A 21,896-nucleotide genomic window follows, 5' to 3' on the forward strand; every position below is an offset into this window, starting at 1 on the left:
CCTGTGTATTCTGACTGAAGTGTTTAGTCCATTTACATTCAAAGTAATTATTGCTAGATATCTATTTATTACCATTTTATTACTTGTTTTGTGGTTGTTTCTGACGATTTTCTCTGATTCTTTCTTGTCTTTCTCTCTGCCATATTTTGCTGATTTTCTTCAGTGATATATTTGAATTTATTTCTCTTTATTCTTTGCATGTTTATTAGTGGTTTTGGTATATAGCTGCCATTAGGTTTGTATATAACCTCTTCTGCAAATAGTCTATATTAAGTTGGTGGTCGTTTAAGTTTAAATCCATTCTTTTCTCCTCTCCTCCCATGTTTTAGGTATATGTTATTATATTTTATATTTTTGTGTGTATGTGAGTTCCTTGACTGATTTTTTACAGAAATATTCATTGTTACTGCTTTTGTGTTTCCTGCCTTTATACTGTCACTTTTGGTCTCTCCTTTCCACTCAAAGTGTCTCCTTTAATATCTCTTAAGGGACTGGTTTAGTCGTCATGAACTCCTTTAGTTTTTGTTTGTCTGGGAAACACTTTATCTCTCCTTCTATTTCTGAATGATAGTCTTGCTGGATAGAGTATTCTTGGCTGCAGATTTTCCCCCTTAAGCACTTTGACTAGATCATGCCACTCCCTTCTGCCTTGCCAAGTTTCCATTGAAAGATCTCCTACTAGCCTTGTGGGTTTTCCCTTGTAAGTTAATGACTTCTTTTGTCTTGTTGCTTTGAGGATTTTTTTATCACTATATTTCGCAAGTTTAATTACACTATGTCTTGGTGTGGGTCTCCTTTATTGATATTGTCAGGAGTTCTCTGTGCCTCCTGGATCTGGATGTCTGTTTCCTTCCTCAGATTAGGAACATTTTCAGCTATTATTTCTTCAAATACATTTTCTGCCCCCGTTCTCTCTCTTTCTTCTTCTGGGACTCCTATAATACAAATGTTATTATGTTTGATGGATTTACTGAGTTCCCTAAGTCCGTTCTTGTTTTGTGTAATTCTTTTTTCTCTTTTGTTCAGCTTGATTGCTTTCCATGACTCTGTCTTTGAGGTCACTCATTTCTTCCTCTGCTTCTCCTATCCTGTTATTCATCCCATCACATGTGCTCCTCATTTTGTTTACTGAGCCCTTATATCTCTGCTGTGTTATTCCTTATCTCTGTGTTAAGGGTCTCACTCATGTCTTCCACTCTTTTCTTAAGTCTGGTGAGTATCCTCTATCAGGCATGTTACTTATATCTGTTTTGCTTAGCTCTCTGGCCATGGCCTTGTCCTGTTCTTTCATTTGGGATAAATTTCTCTGTCTCCCCATTTTGTCTGCCTCTCTGTGTCTGTTTCTGTGTGTTAAGATAGCTCTGATTTTGCTCTTGAAAGTAGTGGCTTTATGAAGAGGAGGTCCTGAGTGCCCTGCAGGGCAGTGTCCCCTGTTCACCAGGACATGGCACTTCGGGGGAGTCTCCTGTGTGTTGCTAATGCCCTGCTGTTGTGTCTGAGTCTGTACTGCTCTCTGCCTGTTGTGGGCTGTGCCTGTTCTCCGTGGTGTTAGCGGGACCCAGGCAGGCCAGTTCTGAAGGGGCATGCCTGCCAGGCAATTTGGGAGTGGGGCAGCTCCCAAATTCCCAATTTTGTTAGCAGAATTTGCATTGGGCCACTAGTCCTAGGCCAGATTCCCCGAAGCACGTAGGCAGCTGTCGGCTGGGGGCTGCGAGCCAGGCGGCTGGGGGTGTGAGGCTGGGCTCCGTGCCCTGGCTGCGTGCGTGGGGCTGGCAGCAGCGCCCCCTGCGGCTGGCGAGGCACCTGCACAGCTTTAACATAATTTGCCCTGAGCCCGGCGGAGGCCACAAGTGCCCTGCAAAGTGGCTCTATGTTTATGCTGGAGGATTGGGGGGGGGGGGGGGCGGGGGAGAAGGGCACCTGCCGGCTCCCTTGTTTTCAAAGAAGTCCCCCGGCTCGCTCTGAAATCAGTTCAAACAGATCTGTCTCCCGTTTGTTGTATAAGAGGGAGAGAGAGAGAGAGAGAGAGAGAGAGAGAGAGATCAAGTGCACAGGGGGAGGGGCAGAGGGAGAGAGTCCCAAGCAGACTCCCCGCTGAGTCTCACAACCCTGAGATCACGACCTGAGCCCTGAGCCGAAACCAAGAGTCGGCCGCTTACCCGACTGTGCCACCCAGGCGCCCCTGAACTGCCGTTTTTACGGTGCCTCTCCCCGCAGGCTGCTGGCTCTTTAAGGGCGGTGACCCGCCTGTCACTCCCCCTTCCGGTCGGCCCAGTGCTGAGTCAGCTGCCTTTTACAGCTCTGGGCTCCAAGTCCCCCCCGGTTTTACAGACTCCCAGAATTCAGCCCCTCTGGCGTTTAAAGCCAAACGTCGCGGGGGTTAGTCTTCCCTGTGTGAGCCCCCTGGTGCCAGGGCCCATTTCTCTGCCCTCTCTGGCTGCACAGCTCCCTCCCCGCCGCGGGCAGCCTCTCTCCACCTTTCTGACCTTCCGAACCTTCCAGATGCAGCTGCTTCTCTACATTCAGCTGTGGAATTTGTTCCGCCGGTCTTCGGATCACTGTTGGGTTTCTTGACTTGGTTGGGGATGATACCTAGTTGTGAGCGTGGACGGGGGTGAGCTCAGGAGCCCCCCCCGCCCCCCCCGCCATCCTCCCGAGCTCCAAGTCCCTCGCCCACTTTTAACACAGATCCTTTGGGTTTTGCTATTGAGCTCTGTGAGTTCCTTAGACATTCTGGATATTAATGGGGGCGCCTGGGTGGCTCAGTCAGTGAAGCATCAGCCTTTGGCTCAGGTCATGATTGGGGACCCCGGGGTGGAGCCCTGGGTCGGGCTCCCTGCTCAGCCGGGAGCCTGTTTCTCCCTCTCCTCCCTGCTCGTGCTCTCTCTCACTATCTCTGTCCCTTTCTCTCTCAAATAAATAAAATCTTAAAAATTTTTTTTTGGATATTAACCTTTTATCAGAGAGACGGTTTGCAAATACTTTCTCCCATTCTGTAGGCTGTTTTTTTTTTTTAAAGATTTTATTTATTTGAGACAGAATGAGAGACAGAGAGCATGAGAGGGAGGAGGGTCAGAGGGAGAAGCAGACTCCCTGCCGAGCAGGGAGCCTGATGCGGGACTCGATCCCGGGACTCCAGGATCATGACCTGAGCCGAAGGCAGTCGCTTAACCAACTGAGCCACCCAGGCGCCCCAAGTAGGCTGTCTTTTTATTTTGCTGTTTCCTTTTCTGCGCAAAGCTTTTTACTTTGATGTAATCCTGCTTGCTTATTTTTGCTGCTGTTGTTGGTGCTTTTGGTGCCATAGCTAATGATCTTTGCCAAGACCCGATGTTAAGGAGCTTTTCCACAGTGTTTTCTTCTAGGACTTTCATAGTTTCGGGCCTTATATTTAAGTCCTTAATCCATTTTGAGTTAATTTTTGTGAATGGCGCAAGGTAGGAGTTCCCTTTCTCATTCTTCTGAGTGTGGCTGTCCAGATTTTGCAACACCGTTTATTGACGAGACTACCCGTTCCCCCATCAAGTCTTTTTGGCTTCCTTGTCAAATGTTAGTTGACCATGTATGCTTGGGTTTATTTCTGGGCTCTCAATTCTGTTCTATTGGTCTATTTGTCTACTTTTATGGTAGTCCTATTCTGGTTTTTCCTTTTTTTGTTGTTTTTTGGGTTTTTTTGAAAATAACATCCTTCCAGTTTTCAAAAACTGCCATCAAATTTAGTAAAGAATCTGCTTATGTTTGGCAAACAAATGAAATTCTGGTATGTTTTTATTCTTTCATTTTTGTCTTACGTTTTAAGGTAAATGAAAATATCAGCCAGTTCTCAGGTACCATACTGTTTAATTACTGTAGCTTTGTAATAGAGTTTGAAATGCGGAATTATGACGGCTGCTTCTTTGTTTTTCTTTCTCAGGATTGCTTCGGCTATTTGAGGACTTTGGTTGTCCCACACAAATTACAGCATTGTTTTTTCTGTTCTTGTGAACAACGTCATTGAAATTTTGATAGCAATTTCATTGACTCTATAGCTGGCTTTGGATAGTATGGACATTTTAATGATATAAATTCTTTCTCCCTTCTGCTAATTTTGGGCTTAGTTTATTCTTCTTGTTCTAGTTCCTGGAGGTGTAGAGTTAGGTTGCTTGAGATTTTTCTTCTAGGCGTTTATCACTATGAGCTTCCCAGGAGTTTCGATATGTTGTGTTTCCATTTTTGTTTGTCTCAAGATATTTTTTTTTATTTCCCTTTTGATTTCTTCTTATTCCCATTGGTTGTTCAGGAGGGTGTTGCTTGCTTTCCACAAATCTGTGAATTTTCCAGTTTTCCTCCAGTTTCATACCATTACCGTCAGAAAAGACCCTTGGTATGATTCCCTTCTTAAATTTGCCAAGGCTGTTTTGTGACTTAACATATGATCTGTCCAGGGGAATGTGTGCAGGGCTTCCTGGTCATTAGTCTTGCCCTCACCTTGTACCTTGTTTTAATTATGAGCCTCTTACTTTGTTCTTTTTTTCAGATTTTTTTTAGATTTTTGAAAAAGATTTTATTTATTTATTTGACAGAGAGAGACACCACTCAAGTAGCAGAGAGGCAGACAGAGGGAGAATGAGAAGCAGGTTCCCTGCCGAGCAGAGAGCCCGCTGCAGGGCTCGATCCCAGGACCCTGAGATCATGACCTGAGCTGAAGGCAGATATTTAACCAACTGAGCCACCCAGGCAGCCCTCTTGCCTTGTTCTTTTTCTGAAGGCCCCCTCTTTGGTTCCTGTTATGTCCTCCTGTTTTGTGTCTGTGCCTGGGTTTCTTACCCAGGATATCAGTTCCCAGTGTTAGGGTTCTGCCCTTGAACCCCAGACCCTCAGGCTGGGTCTCTGTTTCTTGCTGCCTGGTCTCCCTTGTTCCCACTGCTGATCTGGATGTCTGCCTGTCACTCCTGGTCAGGCTCCTCTGAGACCAGAGGTAGAGCTCTTTCCTCTGGCAGAGGACCAGGAATGAGGGTGGAGGAGGCAGCCCAGCATCTACCTGTCTGTCCACTCTCTCTGCTCTGCCCACAGCACTTCCTCACAGCCCTGGGGGGGCTCGTGGCAGTGCCGCTCATCCTGGCCAAAGACCTGTGCCTGCAGCATGACCCCCTGACTCAGAGCTACCTCATCAGCACCATTTTCTTCGTCTCCGGCCTCTGCACTCTCCTGCAAGTGTTTTTAGGAGTCAGGTAGGTAAAACTCTCTTCTCTGGCTTCTGACTTTTCACTGCTGGAGTATCAGCAAGATTTGCTTGGCTTGCAGCTGGAGAAGTGGTTAGGCAGCTGGTGGGACCTGACAGAAGGAACATGGGACTAGGAATCAGAGCCTGGGTTCAAGTCCTAGCTCCAACACTTACTGTCTGTATTAGCTAGGATTCTCAATTCACGTTACATAAATCCAGACTAGCTTAGGCAAAGATTTGTTCTCTATTAATGTATAAGATCAAGGTAAGAGAAAGGCAAGGTGCATCATGCGTCAGGAACAAGGACTCAGATGGGACTTCTCTTGTTTCTACAAAGGCCTGCCCCTAATCTTTGTGAGATGCAGGGCAAGAATACAAATGGATTCCCACACACTGATGTCCAAATATTGGAGGGTTATAAACCAAACTTAGAGACTCTTAAATAAGATATGTTCTGATCATTCTACCTGGAAGGCCAGGTTGAATTCCAAATTCAACCTCCAAAATTCTGTTTTGGAACTTAGCCACATGGGGAGGGCCAATCCCCAGCCTGTGGCCTTCCTCCTTCTCTTCCTACCTCAAGCTTTGCTCCAGATTATAAATGGTCTTACATCCATGAATGTGGACACCCCAGCCTGCGTATCCAAGCTCCACCCCCCCACACACACACCAGATTCCCCAAATAGCTGATGCCACCCTCGGGCCTGGGGTTGTGCGCACCTGCATCGTGGTCTGCCATGATGGTCTGCCTTCAGACCTGAGGAAAAGGCCCAAGCAGGCTCTGGAAAAGGCTCAGGGCCATTTGGGCAGAGAATTCTTGGCTCTCAAAGGGGAGAGGCACACAGACTTGAGGTGGACATGTCCCCTTGGCCCCGCAGACGCCTCCCCCTAGAAGGCAGAGTGGGGCCCTCTGGAGCATCGGGCTAGGTGCAGGGGGCTCTCCTGTCTGAAGACAGAGCAGTCTCCTCACCACATTGCCAGTGCGCGTGCTCTGTTGTCACAGACAGGCTCCCTGCACAGGATGGTGGACAGGCGGCTGGCAGTCCTCACACTTCTCTCCCAAAGCAGGTGAGTTCTGCTCCGGCGAGTCTCCCATTTTAAAATTCCAGGGAAGAGCGCTAATTGGTGCAACGTAAACCAGATGCCCAGCTCTCACCCATCGGGGCAACAAATATGAAGACTCCTACTGAGGAAAGTTTCCCAAAGAACAGAGAAGAGGAGTTCTGTTCTGAGTAGACAAGACCCCAGAGATTCACTGAGTGGGATATGGGGTTTGGGACCTATAAAATAAGGCCCATGCTCATATTGCGTTTTCTCCCTTAGAGTTGCATTGAGATGCGCAATTGTTAAAATCAGTGGAATCACCTTTAAAAAACAAAAAACAAAAAACATCAAGTCCTTGGGGCGCCTGGGTGGCTCAGTCAGTTAAACGTCTGCCTTCAGCTCAGGTCATGATCCCGGGGTCCTGGGATCGAGCCCCACATCGGGCTCCCTGCTCGGTGGGAAGTCTGCTTCTTCCTCTCCCTCTGCCTGCCACACCTCTTGCTTGTGCTCTCTCCCTCTCTCTCCCTCTCTCTCTCAAATAAATAAATACAATCTTAAAAAACAAAAACAAAAACATCAAGTCCTTTATGCTCATACATAGACTGCTAAAATTAGTCTGAGTAAAATGGAATCCAGTTGCTCTGGAGCTGGCCTGGACAAAATCGTGAGGCCAGGAAAATGTCTCTGGAGCTTTCCCCCTCCTCATTTCCACACCTCCCCTCTTCCTATTCTCCACCACCACCCCCTGCCCCACCTTGATTCCCAGAACTCCACACAGTGGCTCCCTTGGGTTACCATCAGCTCAGGAAATCCCTCTCTGTGGGTCCTCCAGCCCTCTCCCACTCACCCCTTCACCTCAGACCCATTAGTCCTGCGTCTTCTTCCTTTAACATTAATTTAGCATCTAGTCCAAGGACAGATCCAGGTTTTGTTCAGCCGGAAGCTTACACTGTTTTTGGTGTCCTCTTTAAGAAAAAACACAGAAGTATGAATACAAAATCACATATGAGAGAGAATATTATTAACTTGAAAAAAAATCACAGCAAATCACAAATTTTAAAAAGTAGATAAATACCACAAATGCCACAAATTCCAAAATATAGCATGCCGTTTTTATTATTTAATGTTCTTACAGCCCCCTGTAATACTTCTCCCCCACATTTTATGCCTGTGTACTCTTCTTTAATTGAAGGCTGTGTACTCTTTGATCACCTCTTCATTTTATAAAGAGAAGGAAAGATAATTCAGTCATGAATTATCATCGGTTTGTCTAAATTTGTTTGTACTTACTGCTAGCTGAGATACATTATCCTGCCTTCACGCACAGACTGTAATAGTGCTGTGGGTTTGTGCCCTGCAAACACAGAAATTCTGTTGTACTCGATTTCTATCAAAAAATTTAAAAATGCGTGCTGCATTTATAAGTGTATATGGTGCATTATTAAGTATATTCTTGAGAGGAGACAGCTTCCATCTTGCCTGCGTAGCAATGAGAACCAAATCTTTTCTGGCAATTTCGTGGATCTGATGGTTGTCCAATTTTCCAAAGCCCTGCTTCTGGCACCATACATTTCAGACCTTGTTTCTCATCCACCACCCACGTATGTCAAATGTCAGGTGCTATGGGACACATTCATGACATAATGTGACCTCGGGTTCTGTGCCTTCTTGTCACGAGGTAGAGTGAGCTGGTACGGAGGGTGGTAGGAGTATGGTGAGAAACAATCATGACACCAAGGTGGCTAGAAATAAATTAAGTATTCGTGGGTGGTTTAGTGGTCTCAAACCACATAAGTACATCCTACCACACTCAAACTGAATTTATCAGTTTCCCCTTAGCCAGATGCTGAAAGTGCTTATGGCCTTTCAAATGCCATCTGATGCAAGACTTAGAATCCACAAGGTGGCAGTGCAAAGAGACAAGAGTTGTAGCCAAATGTGGCTGAAACTGTTTACTTTTGCAAGTTGACAAAGACGTATGGCTAGTGAACACATTGCAGGGGCCCCTCCCGGGACTATAGAAGGAGCCAAGCAAGTGAGGTCCCTTCACCATCAGTCTCCTTTTGACCTAATCTGTGCCAGGCCTGTGCTCAGCCCTGGGTTTGTGAAGGGAAATGGAAAACATTTCCTACAGTGGGCTTTACCCGACCTGTCTTGACAGAAAATGACTGGACAGGAAAAATTATCCATTTCCTCTTTGTCAATTATCTGAATCAAACCACACAGGTCTAGACTGATATGGGGCTGGCCACTTGTTTCCAGGAGAGGCTGACTGTAGACCGCGTTCATGTCTGGCATGACCTTTTTGCCTGAATCCAATCGAAGGCACTTTGCAAAGTGCTTCCTTTGCAAGTCATTTCCAGGCGACATGCCAAGGCTTAAGTTCTCGCAATCTCTGCTAAGGAGTGGGAGACCTGTGCCCACAGCTTTGGCGGGTTAGTTCCCAGCTCTCTCTTTCTTCACCATCTCTGTGAGCCAAGATTTCTTCCAGATCCTCCACCAAGGACTCAAAGAGGTACAGGGCTTGCTCTGGTTTTTCTCTCAGAACCTTAAAATCCAGACCCCCACATTTTCCAGGACTGGCCCTAGGAATGTAAGAGGTTGCCGTAGCGTTAGGAAGCCGTTGCAGGAACCTCCCTGGGGACCGGGGACCTCACCCTTGTCCTGGCCCCATGAAGAGTTACAAACTCAAAGCTCCTAAACTTTAGATGGCCTTAATTATAATTATGGAAAAGTTTTGAGCTTCGAAACTGGAGGCCTGAACTCCAGTCTTGGCTTCTGCGCCATGGGAACTTGGACAAATCATCTACCCTCTTTAAGGCTCAATTTTCTCATCTATAAAATGAAGGAGTTCAACTACACAATATCTGAAGGTCCCTTCCATTTCTGTTATGGACAGCTATGATGTTGACAGGGAAGGTGATGAAGTGCCATGTTTCAATTGGTAATTGGTAGTAAAAGTGCCTGTGGGCCTAGCCTTCTGGTGGGTTCTGTGAGAAACACAAACTAATCAGGAGTTAGGGTCCAAAGAACTTGAACTTACCCCTTCATTAAACACACGGAGAAAGAGGGAAATGAAGTTAGGAAATAAAATCACGCTGATGTCTTTAGACTAAGGTGGGGGCAGGAATAAATGTGCGTTTGGTTCTACCCATGGAAATAAGCTCCCATCTCAGATGCTGATGAGTAACTGCCTAAGATATTATAGATTATAAAATCTAACAGAGAGTCTATTGACTGAAGGTCCAAGTAGCTTTGGTTGCTGATTATTTGCTGATAACCCAAAACAGGCTGATGTTGCAATAAGATTTCAAAAGATCTTAGTAATTAAAACCACATTAAATAATCAAAAAGGAATGATAAGAGATGATAACTGGGGTGGGGGTGGAGAGGGCAGGGAGGGGTAGAGGGAGAGAGAGAATCTTAAGCAGGCTACATGCCCAGTGTGGAGCCCAATGTGGGCCTCCAACTCACGATCCTGAAATCACAAGCTGAGCCAAAAATCAAGAGTTGGATGCTTAATGGACTGAGCCCCCCAGGTGCCCCACTGCTGCTCTTGAAATCAGAGCTCACAAGCAGCGCCCAGTATGGGGTAGACAGCTGTAATCCTTGGCAACATGGATAGCTGCTTCCCTGTTATGCCTTTAGGGGTCTTGGGTGCATCCCCAGGAGCCTTCCTCACTTAGGTGTTCACTTCTGATATTCATGGAGGGGCATACTCTATCATTAATTTCAAAATAAGACATCAAGTTTGAAAGGCAATCATTAGAAGAAATCAAAGATTGACTCCATGTCATTCTGGGCCTTCATTCCATCTCTAGAATTATTCATGATTTTTACTGGTAATTTCTTTTTCTAGAGTGGTTCCAGGCAATATGTCTCTCTGTTTTCCTGGGAGTATCTCAAGCGGGGAGCAAGTACCCCTGGCACAAAGTCCATTCAGATATCTTGTGCTTGCTTGCAGACATTTTTGCTTGAGTTAGCCCTGGCTCGATCCTTTTCATCCAGTGACTTCCCTGCAGCTGAGCTCAGCCCTGCCTTAGCTCTGCGCCTGTCCTTGGCTCTGTAGAAAGGCCATGCCCACCAACAGGGGTATGTAGGTATGCAGCCACTTTGCTCCTGCCCTCTTGACAGCCAAGTCACCAGATGTACCATTGGAGCTCTGACTGGAGCAGGAACAGTGGTGGCTTTGGGGGTAGAAGAGTGACCTGACAATCCATCACATCAGAGGAGTCCCAGTGACAGGGCCTGGTGCTTCTGCTTCCTCTGGGTTTAAGTTGAGTAGTTACCAATAGGGAAGGCACATGATGACATTTCCTACAGTGTAGCAGGTCCTTATCTGCTTGGTGCAGGGAGCTCAGAAAAAAGATGGACAGTAGTGAAGTAGTTGGGACTCAGAGTGCTCAGGATTTTAAAACTCAAGAGGAATTCATCAGTCCCATTTATATTCCTGAGGCTCTGCTCCCCATTCTGATCTATTTCAAAGAAAAGTCCCTGTGACATCATCCTTTACCCACTCATTGGATTGACTCAAGAAGGGAACATCAAAATGATGACATGGGTGAGGCTGGATTCCAGCAGCTCACCCTCCAGACACATCTGTCCCCAACTGTTGACCACTTCCCCATTTATCCACACTCTTCTCCTCTTGCCCACAGGCTTCTCAAATTGCACATGTCCCAACCCCAAACCTTCTCAGGGGGATCATCCCTTCCAGATTCCCAAGTGCATAAGGCATATTGCTCTCCCTAGTGGAGACTTAATGCTCCCTCTCCTCTCTACCCTGGACAATATTTGCATTATTTTCTCTTGAAGTCCTTGTGTTTCTGTGAAGTGGAACTGTTTTTTAATTTTTTCAAAGCCTTGAGAGTTATATTAGATAATGCACACAAAGAGCTTAGCTCTGTACCAGGTACAGAAAATTTATTTTTCACATCAAGAAAAGGATTGTACTGTACACAAAATTTTGCACCCTCCCTCCCTTTTTGAATAATTTTAAAAATTTAATTGTAAAAAATAGCTCTCCTCTCCCTTTTTAAACATATACAATGCACTGTAATATTTTTCCATTTCAGCAAACACACTTCTGCAACAGTACTTTTTAAAAAATGATCACTTAGGGGAGCCTGGATGGCTCAGTTGGTTGAGTGACTGCCTTCAGCTCAGGTCATGATCCTGGAGTCCCTGGATCGAGTCCCGCATCCGGCTCCCTGCTTGGCGAGGAGCCTGCTTCTCCCTCTAACCCTCCTCCCTCTCATGTTCTCTCTCTCTCTCTCTCATTCTCGCTCTCTCAAATAAATAAATAAATCTTTAAAAAAAATGATCACTTAGTATTTAATATTCTAGAATATATAATTATATTCTAATTTATTTAACTATTTCCTATTAAAGGGCATTCAAGTTGTTTCAAGTTTTTCACTATGGTAATAGCAGGCAGTGTAATTTATAATTATGAGAGGTAGAAATTATATGTATACTGAGAATCATTTATCTGTTTAAAGACAGAAAAAGACTGGTAGACATCTTTAAGGTTATTCGTGGGTGGTTTACATTATATACGAAAGGTATATATTATCTGTGTACTGATAAAGTTTATCTGGTTAAAGATAAAAAAGACTGGAACAAAATGTTAATCATTTCTGGGTTATATAATTAGGGTGATTTAAATTTATTCTTTATATTTTTCTCTATCTGCCATTTACTTTCCTTCAATGTCGATGTATTACTTTATAACTGGGAAAAGTGACAACCATTTAAAAAGTATTTTTTAGAACAGTATCAGGGCATGTTTTGTGAACCATACCCTTTGAACCTGTGCCTGAGAACAAAAGTCCAGTACGTTGCCTACTACTATCTTGGAGGAGGGACTGGGAGCTGTGGATGAAGGCCCCACCCTTGAGACAAATTCTGAGATCCTGCAACCTTTGCCGCTTCACCTGCCTTCATCTTGGTTTCCCCAGTCCATTTCTCCATGATCAGCATTAAAGCACTAAAAACAAAAAAGGACAGGTGTGTCTTTGGGGCAGAACAGAAGGGAGAGCTGGAGCAATGGCTCCCAATCCATCACTGGTTTTGGACGGAGGGATGGGGGTACACTCAGGATAGTAAGCAGTGATGGGTTTAAAGAAGATAGACAAACAGCCTTCCCCTTCCCACCAGAAATCTTCCCCCCACTCCCTTTTTTTCTAGACCAAGGCAAACATTTCATCTCTTTAAGCTGATTATTTAAGTACTATCCTCCAAATCTCTAATTAACACCCTTCCATTCTAGGTATTACTAATCGATGTGCCAGTATGAATGTCTGAGATATCCTTTTCTTTCACAGCCCCTCACTCACCACATACAAGACTTCCCATCCTCTTATTCTTCTGTGCTCCCAGCATAGATCAATATTCCGTGTAACCATTATAATTAATGACTATGATATTATTTGGAGCTGAATCATGTTCTCTTTTCTTGCCCCGATTTTTGTTTACCCCTGGAGTTTACATCTTTCTTGTTTCTAATATACTTAATTTTCTATGTAATTATTTCTAATTTAATTCTATACTCTTTGTTTATTGTCTAAATTTCTTCTTAATAATTTCATTCACAAGGCACCTGGGTGGCTCATTAGGTTAAGCGTCCAACTCTTGATTTCAGCTTGGGTCATGATTTCAGGGTCATGAGTTCAAGCCCTACTCCACACTCAATGTTTCTCTCGCTCCCTCTCCATCTGCTGCTCCCTTCCTCCCCTCCCCATGTTCTCGCTCTCTCTAAAAAAATTAAATAAATAAAATTTAAATAAATAAATAATTTCATTTACATCAGCTTCATCTTGATGAACTATCTCCTTGAGCTCTCTGACTTGCTGCAATTTTGAATGGTTGCTGTATATGCCTGGTATATATTTTATATGTCATCCTGAGATGCCCCTTCATCCCTATCCTGGGAATTCCCTTCATGTCAGTTCTCAAGTCTAGATCTCTTGTTCCCATATCTTTTTCTTTTTTGGAGGAACACAGTAATCCAGTAGCTTCCTGAGAGAGAGAGTACATAGGAAATAAATTTTGTAAGACTTTGTTTATATGAAAGTGTGTGGATTCTACGCTCACGTTTGATTGATAGCTTAGCTGGGTATAGAAATTTAGGTTGGAAATAATTTTCTTTCAGAATTTTGAAAGCATTTTTCCATTGCTTTGTAATTTTCAGGGTGATTTTAAGAAAGCCAAACCTTTATGTAACCTCTCCCCGTTTCTCCACCCCAGAAGCTGGAAAAAAAAACTGCTTTATAATCCCAGGGTTGTAAATTTTTATTTATGTGTCACAGCCTGAGTTAATTTTCATCCATTATACTGTGTACTCAGTAGTTCCTTTTAATATGCAAACAGTCATCCTTCAGTTTGTTTGAGTTTCTTTCTCAAACTCCTTTTATTCACATGCTGGATTTCCTGGAATGGTCCTCTAATTCTCTTACCTTTTCTTACCTATTTGCGTGTTTTGTATTTTTGTTTTTTGTGGGGAGGAAATTGTATCAACTTTATCTTCCAATTCTTCTACTGAATTTATTTCTACTGTAATACTTTAAGAGCTTTTTTTGTTCTCTGAATATTCTTGTTTTATGCATCCTATTCTAGTTTTATGAATGCAAGGTCTTACTTGCCAAATATATAAATGAGAGTGTGTTTTAAAAATTATCATCTCCCGGGTGCCTGGGTGGCTCAGTTGGTTAAGTGTCTGCCATCGGTTCAGGTCATGATCTCAGGGCCCTGGGATCAAGCCTTGCATTGGGCTCCCTGTTCTTGGGGAATCTGCTTCTCCCTCTCCTCCCCGCTCGTGCTCTCTCACTATCTCTTTCTCTTTCTCTCTCTCTCTCCAATAAATAAAATCTTTTTAAAAAATTATCATCTCCCTATAGGACAAGTTACTTTCATCTGTTTCTTTATTTGGGTCTCTGTCATCTATAGTCCTGTGGTTGTCTGATGATCCTTGTATATCTGTTCATATTTAAAGGTTGGGTCTCAAAAGCTTGACTGGAAGTTCTGAGCCTGAGACTGGGTCTTGTTCACTTTGGACTTCATTGCAGCATGATATGCAGGAATGCCACATAACCCAACTGCAAGGGTCACAATTCACACTGTAGTCTTAATATAGTGTCATGACTTTTGAGTATCTTTATGGTTTTCCCAGCATAGCTGGGGAAGCCTGAATTTCAGCATCTTTATGCTTTTCCTCCCAGATCATCCTATCCTCCAGAAAAGGACCTTCCAGTCTCTTGCCTGGAGAGTAAATGCCTGGCTGAGTTGTTCAAGAAGCTCAGTGGGGAAGTGAGCAGGACGTTTTAGTGTTCAGTGTACATATATTAAATGAATCACCCCGGTGTTCAGTATGGTATCTCCACTTCAACTGTGCCAGTTGCCCGGCAGAGTCCATAGACCCTGTGTCTTGCCTTTTCAGCAGAAGAAACTTCTAGTCTTCTGCCAAGATGGGGGAAGGACAGTTACCTGACTACTTCTGCAAAAGACATTAAATCTGTTTTAGCTCCACATTTAATCTTACCTCAAGAGGCAATTCCTGATATGTTGTGAGTTTTTCAGTGTAATGCCATTTACCTATTGCTAGCATAGGATATGGATTCCCCAGGGCGATCAGATCTGCTCTTTACCTTTCGAAGTTTTGTTGCAATTGTCTCCTGCTCAGATCTTCTTATCTTGTGATTTATTCTTCTAAAATACATGTTAAGGTCATTTTATTGGCGTTTCAAGAGGGGGAGAGTGTATAACCTGGCATTTTTAACCAGAAGTCAATGTTTTTCTTATTTTGCAAAAAAAAAAAAAATCCAATACATATTAAGAATACTAAATTTTTGTATTTATTAATTGCCTTAGACATTTTAAGTGTGTCTTGGTTTTTGATTAAGATATATTTTTTAAAGATTTTATTTATTTATTTGACAGAGATAACAAGAGCAGGAAACCAAGCAGGGGGAGTGGGAGAGGGTGAAGCAGGCTTCCTGTGGAGTAGGGTGCTCAATGCAGGGCTCGATCCCAGGACCCTGGGATCATGACCTGAGCCGAAGGCAGATGCTTAACAACTGAGCCACCCAGGCGCCCCTTGATTAAGATATTTTTGCCATATCAAAGCTTTGATGTTTCTATGGTAAAATTTATTACTTTTTTCCTTTGCTATTTCTTGATCTACTTTTATTTTTTTATTTTTATTTTATTTTATTTTTTTTTAAAGATTTTATTTATTTATTTGAGAGAGAGAGAATGAGAGACAGAGAGCACGAGAGGGAAGAGGGTCAGAGGGAGAAGCAGACCCCCCGCTAAGCAGGGAGCCCAATGCGGGACTCGATCCCGGGACTCCAGGATCATGACCTGAGCCGAAGGCAGTCGCTTAACCAACTGAGCCACCCAGGTGCCCCTCTTGATCTACTTTTAGACTTAGTAATACTTTCTATATCCAATAGATAAGATAAATAATCACCTTTTTAAAAAAGTACTTGTATGTGTGTTGTTTAGATTTTTAAATTTAACTCTTGAATTTATTTAGGATTTATTTAGGTGTATGAAGTGAGACTTCAAATTTATTTTTTTCTCCCTAAAAGCCAATTATCTCAATATCATTTGTTGAATAAATGGGAATCAAGACTTTATTCATCACATATTAAGTTCTTATATATTCTAGGATCTATCTGTTTAAGGGCTACTATTTTCTGCCATTAATTTCTTTGCTGTGTTTTCAACCATTACCACAGTTTTGTTTTTATTTTTTTAAAGATTTATTTATTTATTTATTTGAGAAAGGGGGGGCGTGCAGAGGGAGAGAATCTCAAGCAGACTCCTCGCTGAGTGCAGAGGCTGATGCAGGGCTTGATCTCACGACCCTGAGATCATGACCTGAGCTGAAACCTCGAATTGGATGCTTAACCAACTGAGCCACCCACGAGCCCCCACACTGTTTTAAAATTAATAACTTTGTACTGTACTTTATTTAGTTGGGCATGCTTTCCTCATTATTCTTTCCTTTAAAAGTCTTTCCAAGTTATTCTGATTTTTAAATTCTTCCAGATGAATTTTTAAATCATTATATTAAAATATTGGGCTTTTGATTGCAATTGCATTACATTTAAAAATTAACTTGGAAAAAGTGACACCTTTATAATATTGAATTTTCCTTTCAAGGAACATGGTACATGCCTCATTTATTTAAGTCATCATATGTCTTCTATTAGAATTCTATTTAAAAATATCCCAAGTGGGGTGTTTGGATGGCTTAGTCGATTAAGCGTCTGACTTTTGGTTTTGGCTCAGGTCGTGATCTCAGGATCCTGGGATCAAGCCTGGTGTTGGGCTCTGTGCTTAGCGTGAAGTCTTCTTGGGATTCTCTCTCTCTCTCTCTGCCTCTCCCCCCATGCTCATTCTCTCTCTCTCAAATAAATAAATAAATCTTAAAAAATCTATTATCCCAAGTTATTCTTTTCTTTTTTTTAATCCCAAGTTATTCTATAATGCAGTTGTATCCTTTGTTATATTTTTTGAGCATACTCAACAATTTTCACTTGCTTCTTAGAGGAAATTTTTCCTCTAAATCTTCAGAGCAGGAAAACATTTCCCCTCTTCTGCAGGATCTTTTTCAGGCCCAAGTCATGCTGGGTTTTCTGTTTATTCATCACTTAACTGGAAGAGATCTATGTAGTCAAAATGTCTAATGGACAAGTTCAACTATGACCATTCTGTCTTAAGTCCATCAGACACTAGGTTTGACTTTTGAGTTTTTGTTTTGGTCTCTGCATTTTCCAATTTCAGCAAGAATCTTACTAATTCAGTATAGTTAGAATCCCCGCCCTCCATATCTGATGGGGTTCCTCAGTCTCTACCATCACTCAGGTGATGTCTGATCACCCTGGCCTGCCTTCAGCAGGATTTCCCCACCTCCTGCCTTATCCCTGATGTTTCCTCTTGGTAATTTTCCAGCTCCTGACCCAACCCTGCTCCTGGGCTATCAAGTCCCCCCTTTTCTTAGGGTATTCAGAGTTGAGCCTGATTGCTCTCCCCTACTACAAAACTGCATTGTAGGAGTCCTCTTGAATAAAGTCATTGTAATGTCATTAACTAGTGTCATGAATACATTTTTCTTCAACAGGAGTGTACCTGAGAGCTCAGAGAGAAGGATGGGAGTTTAACTTCCCACTGCTTTCAAAAGGGCAGATGTTTCTGGTTATTGATTAAAACGGGACTACAAAGAGAGGAGAAAAATGTCTCCTCTAATCATTAACATAAGCTCTAGTTTGTTCTCAGCGCATGTCTTGTTATCAGTTGTTTTTATAACAAACACACTTGAAATTTTGCGGGGTGACTCAGCCTTTCTTATCAGGGCTTCCCCACTTCCGAGCTGAGCCCTCCCACCGCCACTCCTTCCCCCCCCCCCCCCCAGTCTCCTCCTACACATGCAGTGCAGTGTCACCACCCTGAAGGGCTCTCAAGATAACTATATGAAGATGCTCTGTACCTTTAAAATACTATGTCAACTTAGATGTTAATAGTAGCCCCGGGGGACACATTCCTGTGGCTCTGCCAACGCAAAATACCCGTCCTGTTAAGACTTTTAAGATACAGATTTTGACGTTTAACCTCTTAGGAAACTTGCAAGTCATTGTTGTAAAGAAGAATGGCGGGGCATCTTCTCTTCTTCAGACTCGAGCATCCAGATGAGACAGTGAAGAGTGGAAGGAGTAGGATGCACAGGGAGAGTCTGCCCACATTTTCTACAGGATGTTGTGAGGGCAGCAATGGAGAATTGCAGCCAGATCCCACTCCATCTGAGCCCAGACTGGCTCTTCCTGTAAAAGTTCATGAGGCTGGGTGTGTAGCGAGTGGGGCCGGGAGGCCAAGAGGAATAGCTGGAAAGTGAAATTGGATGGTCTGAGTATAGAGTGGTAGGTCCTTACTATGTTGTAATATATTTGGAAGCCCCTTAAATCCTATTTGACACAAGGTGACGTGTAAAGGCTCAAGTCAATACATAGCGTGTTGGAACTTGTGGGACATTGTCAGGGCACCTCTTTCAAATCAAATGTAACAGAAATAAAAAGAACCAGGGAAGGGGGACCTCTGAAAAAGATCCAACAACAATACTAGAGCAGTAAGCTTCAAAGTGATGAGTAGATCCAACAGCAGCAACTCAATCCCAACGGACATGTGTTGTGACCTCACATGCAGAGAGCTGTGCCTCAGACATTAACCTTTAAATGTTAACACAAGCCCCTACAGTAGAGAGATAGTGTCTACTTTAAGAACTGGCACAGAAGAGGGCGCCTGGGTGGCTCAGATGGTTAAGCGTCTGCCTGCGGCTCAGGTCATGATCCCAGAGTCCTGAGATCAAGTCCCGCATCTGGCTCCCTGCTCAGCGGGAAGCCTGCTTCTCCCTCTCCCACTCCCCCTGCTTGTGTTCTCTCTCTCGCTGTCTCTGTCAAATATATAAATAAAATCTTAAAAAAAAAAAAAAAAGAACTGGAACAGAAGAAATAACGAAGAGGAGTGGAGTGGAAGCTTCGGAGCTCTGTGCAGGTGGTGCTGTACTCCCTGCAGGGCTGAGGACAGCGGACCACAGAGCAAGGGGATAATTAACACAAAGATGTAGCCTTGGACCAGCCCAAGCACATGGATTCCAACGACACAAAAGAAAAGGGATGTAGAAAACAAATCTTAGAGAACCCACCTGCAAGAGATGTGAATGCCAGACAACAGTTAAAAAACAAACAAACAAAAAAGCCCACAGTATAGCATCTGTAAGAGAAAACACTAAAGAAAATGTCATAACGTACCCCTCCTTCTCAGGAAGTACCCACACATCTCAGAGGGAATAATAAAGTAATGACAATTACTGCTGTTTGGTGAGGTCTTACAGGCCCCAGGCACTGACCCACACATTTAAACATATTTAATCTTCACGGCTACTCCCTGGGGAGAGTAGACTCTTTGACTCTTTGATAAAATAAGAGAGACTCTTATTTTATCAAAGACGACACTGGGGCTTGCAGAAGTTGGGCAACATGCCTAGGTCACACAACTGATAGGAGGTTGAGCCAGATTTAAACTGGCCATGGGTGTGTGCCGTGCTCTTCATCAATGTCCTAGGGAGACCTGAGTGCTCCTCCTGGTTAACTCTATGACCTTGGGCCCAGATCCTCTACCTATAAAAATGATGAGGCCAAGCTGGATATGTTTCAAGAGGCTCTTCCAGATCTAAAATGTTGAGTTGGTTTCAAATCAAAGTCTATAGTTTATAAGAGAGACATTTAAGTCAGAAGGCACATGAATCATACTCATGAGCAGACTTAAAAAATATAGGGGTTGCCATCATGGTAGCAGATAAAGTTAATCAGGAAATTTAAAAGAACACTGAGATATGCATCAAGGTCACCATCAAAGGTAAGACATACATAGAACAATGAAAGCCTAGAGTAGTACTGAATGCACATACCCTATACACACCCTAGGGACATGCATAAAGGAAGAGCTAGCAGAAATGCAAGGACTGTATGTAGATCTCTCTCTCTCTCTCTCTCTCTCTCTCTCTCTCTCTCTCTCGCTTGCTCTCATCTATCTACCAAAAGGGTACTGATAAGAAGTTATATCTGGGGCATCTGGGTGGCTCAGTTGGTTAAGTGTCTGTCTCTTGGTTTTGGCTTGGGTCATGGTCTCAGGGTCATGGGATCCAGCCCCACAACGGGCTCTGCACTCAGCACAGAGTCTGCTGGAGATTCCCTCTCTCTCCCTTCCCCTTTGCTCTTCCCCCTGCTTGTGCTCATGCACTCTCTCTCTGAAATAAATAAAATCTTTTTAAAAAAGTTATACCTAACAGAATGGGAGTGGGGATGGGGCAGGAAGGAATAGAAAATGGAACTGGAAGGTGTAAGTATTAAATAACAAGGGAAAAATTTATGCATACATTGTGTGAACCTAAAGGTAGAGCATAATAATACCCTGAGGCAAATAAATGAAAAAAAAAATTCATCTTGCTCTTAGACATAAAAGATACTTAGCAATTACCAAAAGGCAGAAAGTCCATGTATCATATTATCCCAACAACATGTAATCATCTTGAAAGAAAATAAAATGAACAGAATTAGAAAGGAACTCAACTACTTGAAAATTTTGAAATGCTTTCTTTAATAATTTCTGAATTGGATGCAAATCCCTGCATACAGTAACAGAAAGGATTTTTTTTAATGAAAAGAAAGCTCACTATCATAAAAATTGTGATAATATCCAAACCCTATGTAATGAGCGGACAGTTTATAGATAAGGCGAGAACAAACATTACATCACACGAATGAATGCACATCTCTCCTAGCTTAATGAAATGCAACTTAACATTTGTTAGGACTTCATTCCATGCCTATTAAACTTAAAAAAACAAAATGATAAGCCCAATGTTGGCAGGTTTTTTGTGGTACCAGGCTCAGCACTGGAGGGATGGGAATGAAAAATAATGAATCCCTGCCCTTGTGGAACCCAGTAGAATGGACATGGCAGACATGGCGGACTGTATGTAAGCATCATCATGAGGTGTTTAAAGTAATCCTTGAGAGTAAGTTACTGGAAGTGGTTAGTTTGTTAGTATGAGGGCTGAGATGTGTGTCACTAGAATATAACTGGGAGTTTTGTCTTACTCACCATGGTGTCCTCAATATTATGGAAGCCACTGCCCACCACAGGGCAGATCCTCAATAGACACTTGGTGAATGAGTGCAATGTGCATATGGAATTATAGCAAAACCTTAAAACACAAGTTCTGTCTTATGTAACTCTGGTTATACCCACATACTCTGGTTTATATGTTCATTTTAAAGCTCAAGGGGATTTTGTAAAGATCTAAGTAGAGCATATTTCCCTCTCTGTCCAGATATTTAGATTCATAATTTTTAAATTAAAAAAGTATTCACACATACCCATACCACCATGTATTCTATTCTACTTTGGAGCCTTATGGGTCTAGATTTATGGATGTAGATGAGTTGTCCTCAACCCTGGCTGCACACTAGAATCCCCTGGAGCTTTAAGTACACTCCATACCTGGGTGCACTCCTAGACAAGCCCACTAATTTGTCTGAAGGTGATGCCCAGGCATCATCGATTCTAATGTTCAGCCAAGATACCAAGGCCTCTTAGGCAGGAAAACTCTTCCATCAAATTTATATTTTCATTACATCGGATGTACTTGGTCATTCTTGAGAATAATCCTTTAAGAGGTTTTTGTGAAATTCTGAGTTCAAAAATACCCTTCTTGTATTGTGAAGAAAAAAGTATCTGAACTGGGTGTATCAAGATGCTGGGGTGCCTCTGTGCCATCCTTCCCCTGATGTTAATGTCATGGGTGGGCAGACTAGGCTAGCCTTGATAGCCTCTGATCTAATAGGAGAGGATTGTTGGAGGTTGACTTATCAGGCTGCGTTTATCTCAAAGGGAAGAAAGTTCTAGAAGTTCTCCCAGAGGCCAGAGGGAGAAGCCAGGCAGGAGTAAGAAGAGCCTGGATGGAAGGAACTTGCCTTGATAGTTGACCTAAAAACCATTTTGTCCATGTGATAAAAGGAGGCTTGAAGGTCAAGGTCTGGGATTGCTGATCATTTCTGAAGACACAAAGGAGTCTGGCAACCCAGAT

The 21,896-nt window shown here is 43.1% G+C and overlaps 1 protein-coding gene across 1 annotated transcript in view; it reads left to right on the forward strand.

Moving 5' to 3' along the window:
- Nucleotides 1-21,896, forward strand: part of LOC123835273 (solute carrier family 23 member 1-like) — a 49,924-nt gene that overhangs the window by 7,862 nt on the left and 20,166 nt on the right. The window contains exon 4 of the mRNA XM_045864224.2: nucleotides 5,053-5,210. Within this exon, the coding sequence (XP_045720180.1) occupies nucleotides 5,053-5,210 (158 nt within the window). The remainder of the gene's footprint in view (nucleotides 1-5,052; nucleotides 5,211-21,896) is intronic.

The sequence above is a fragment of the Mirounga angustirostris genome, unplaced genomic scaffold, assembly GCF_029215605.1.
Source record: "Mirounga angustirostris isolate CCGP_5_RB_7025 unplaced genomic scaffold, mMirAng1.0.hap1 SCAF_12, whole genome shotgun sequence".
In the NCBI taxonomy this organism is placed as follows: Eukaryota; Metazoa; Chordata; class Mammalia; order Carnivora; family Phocidae; genus Mirounga; species Mirounga angustirostris.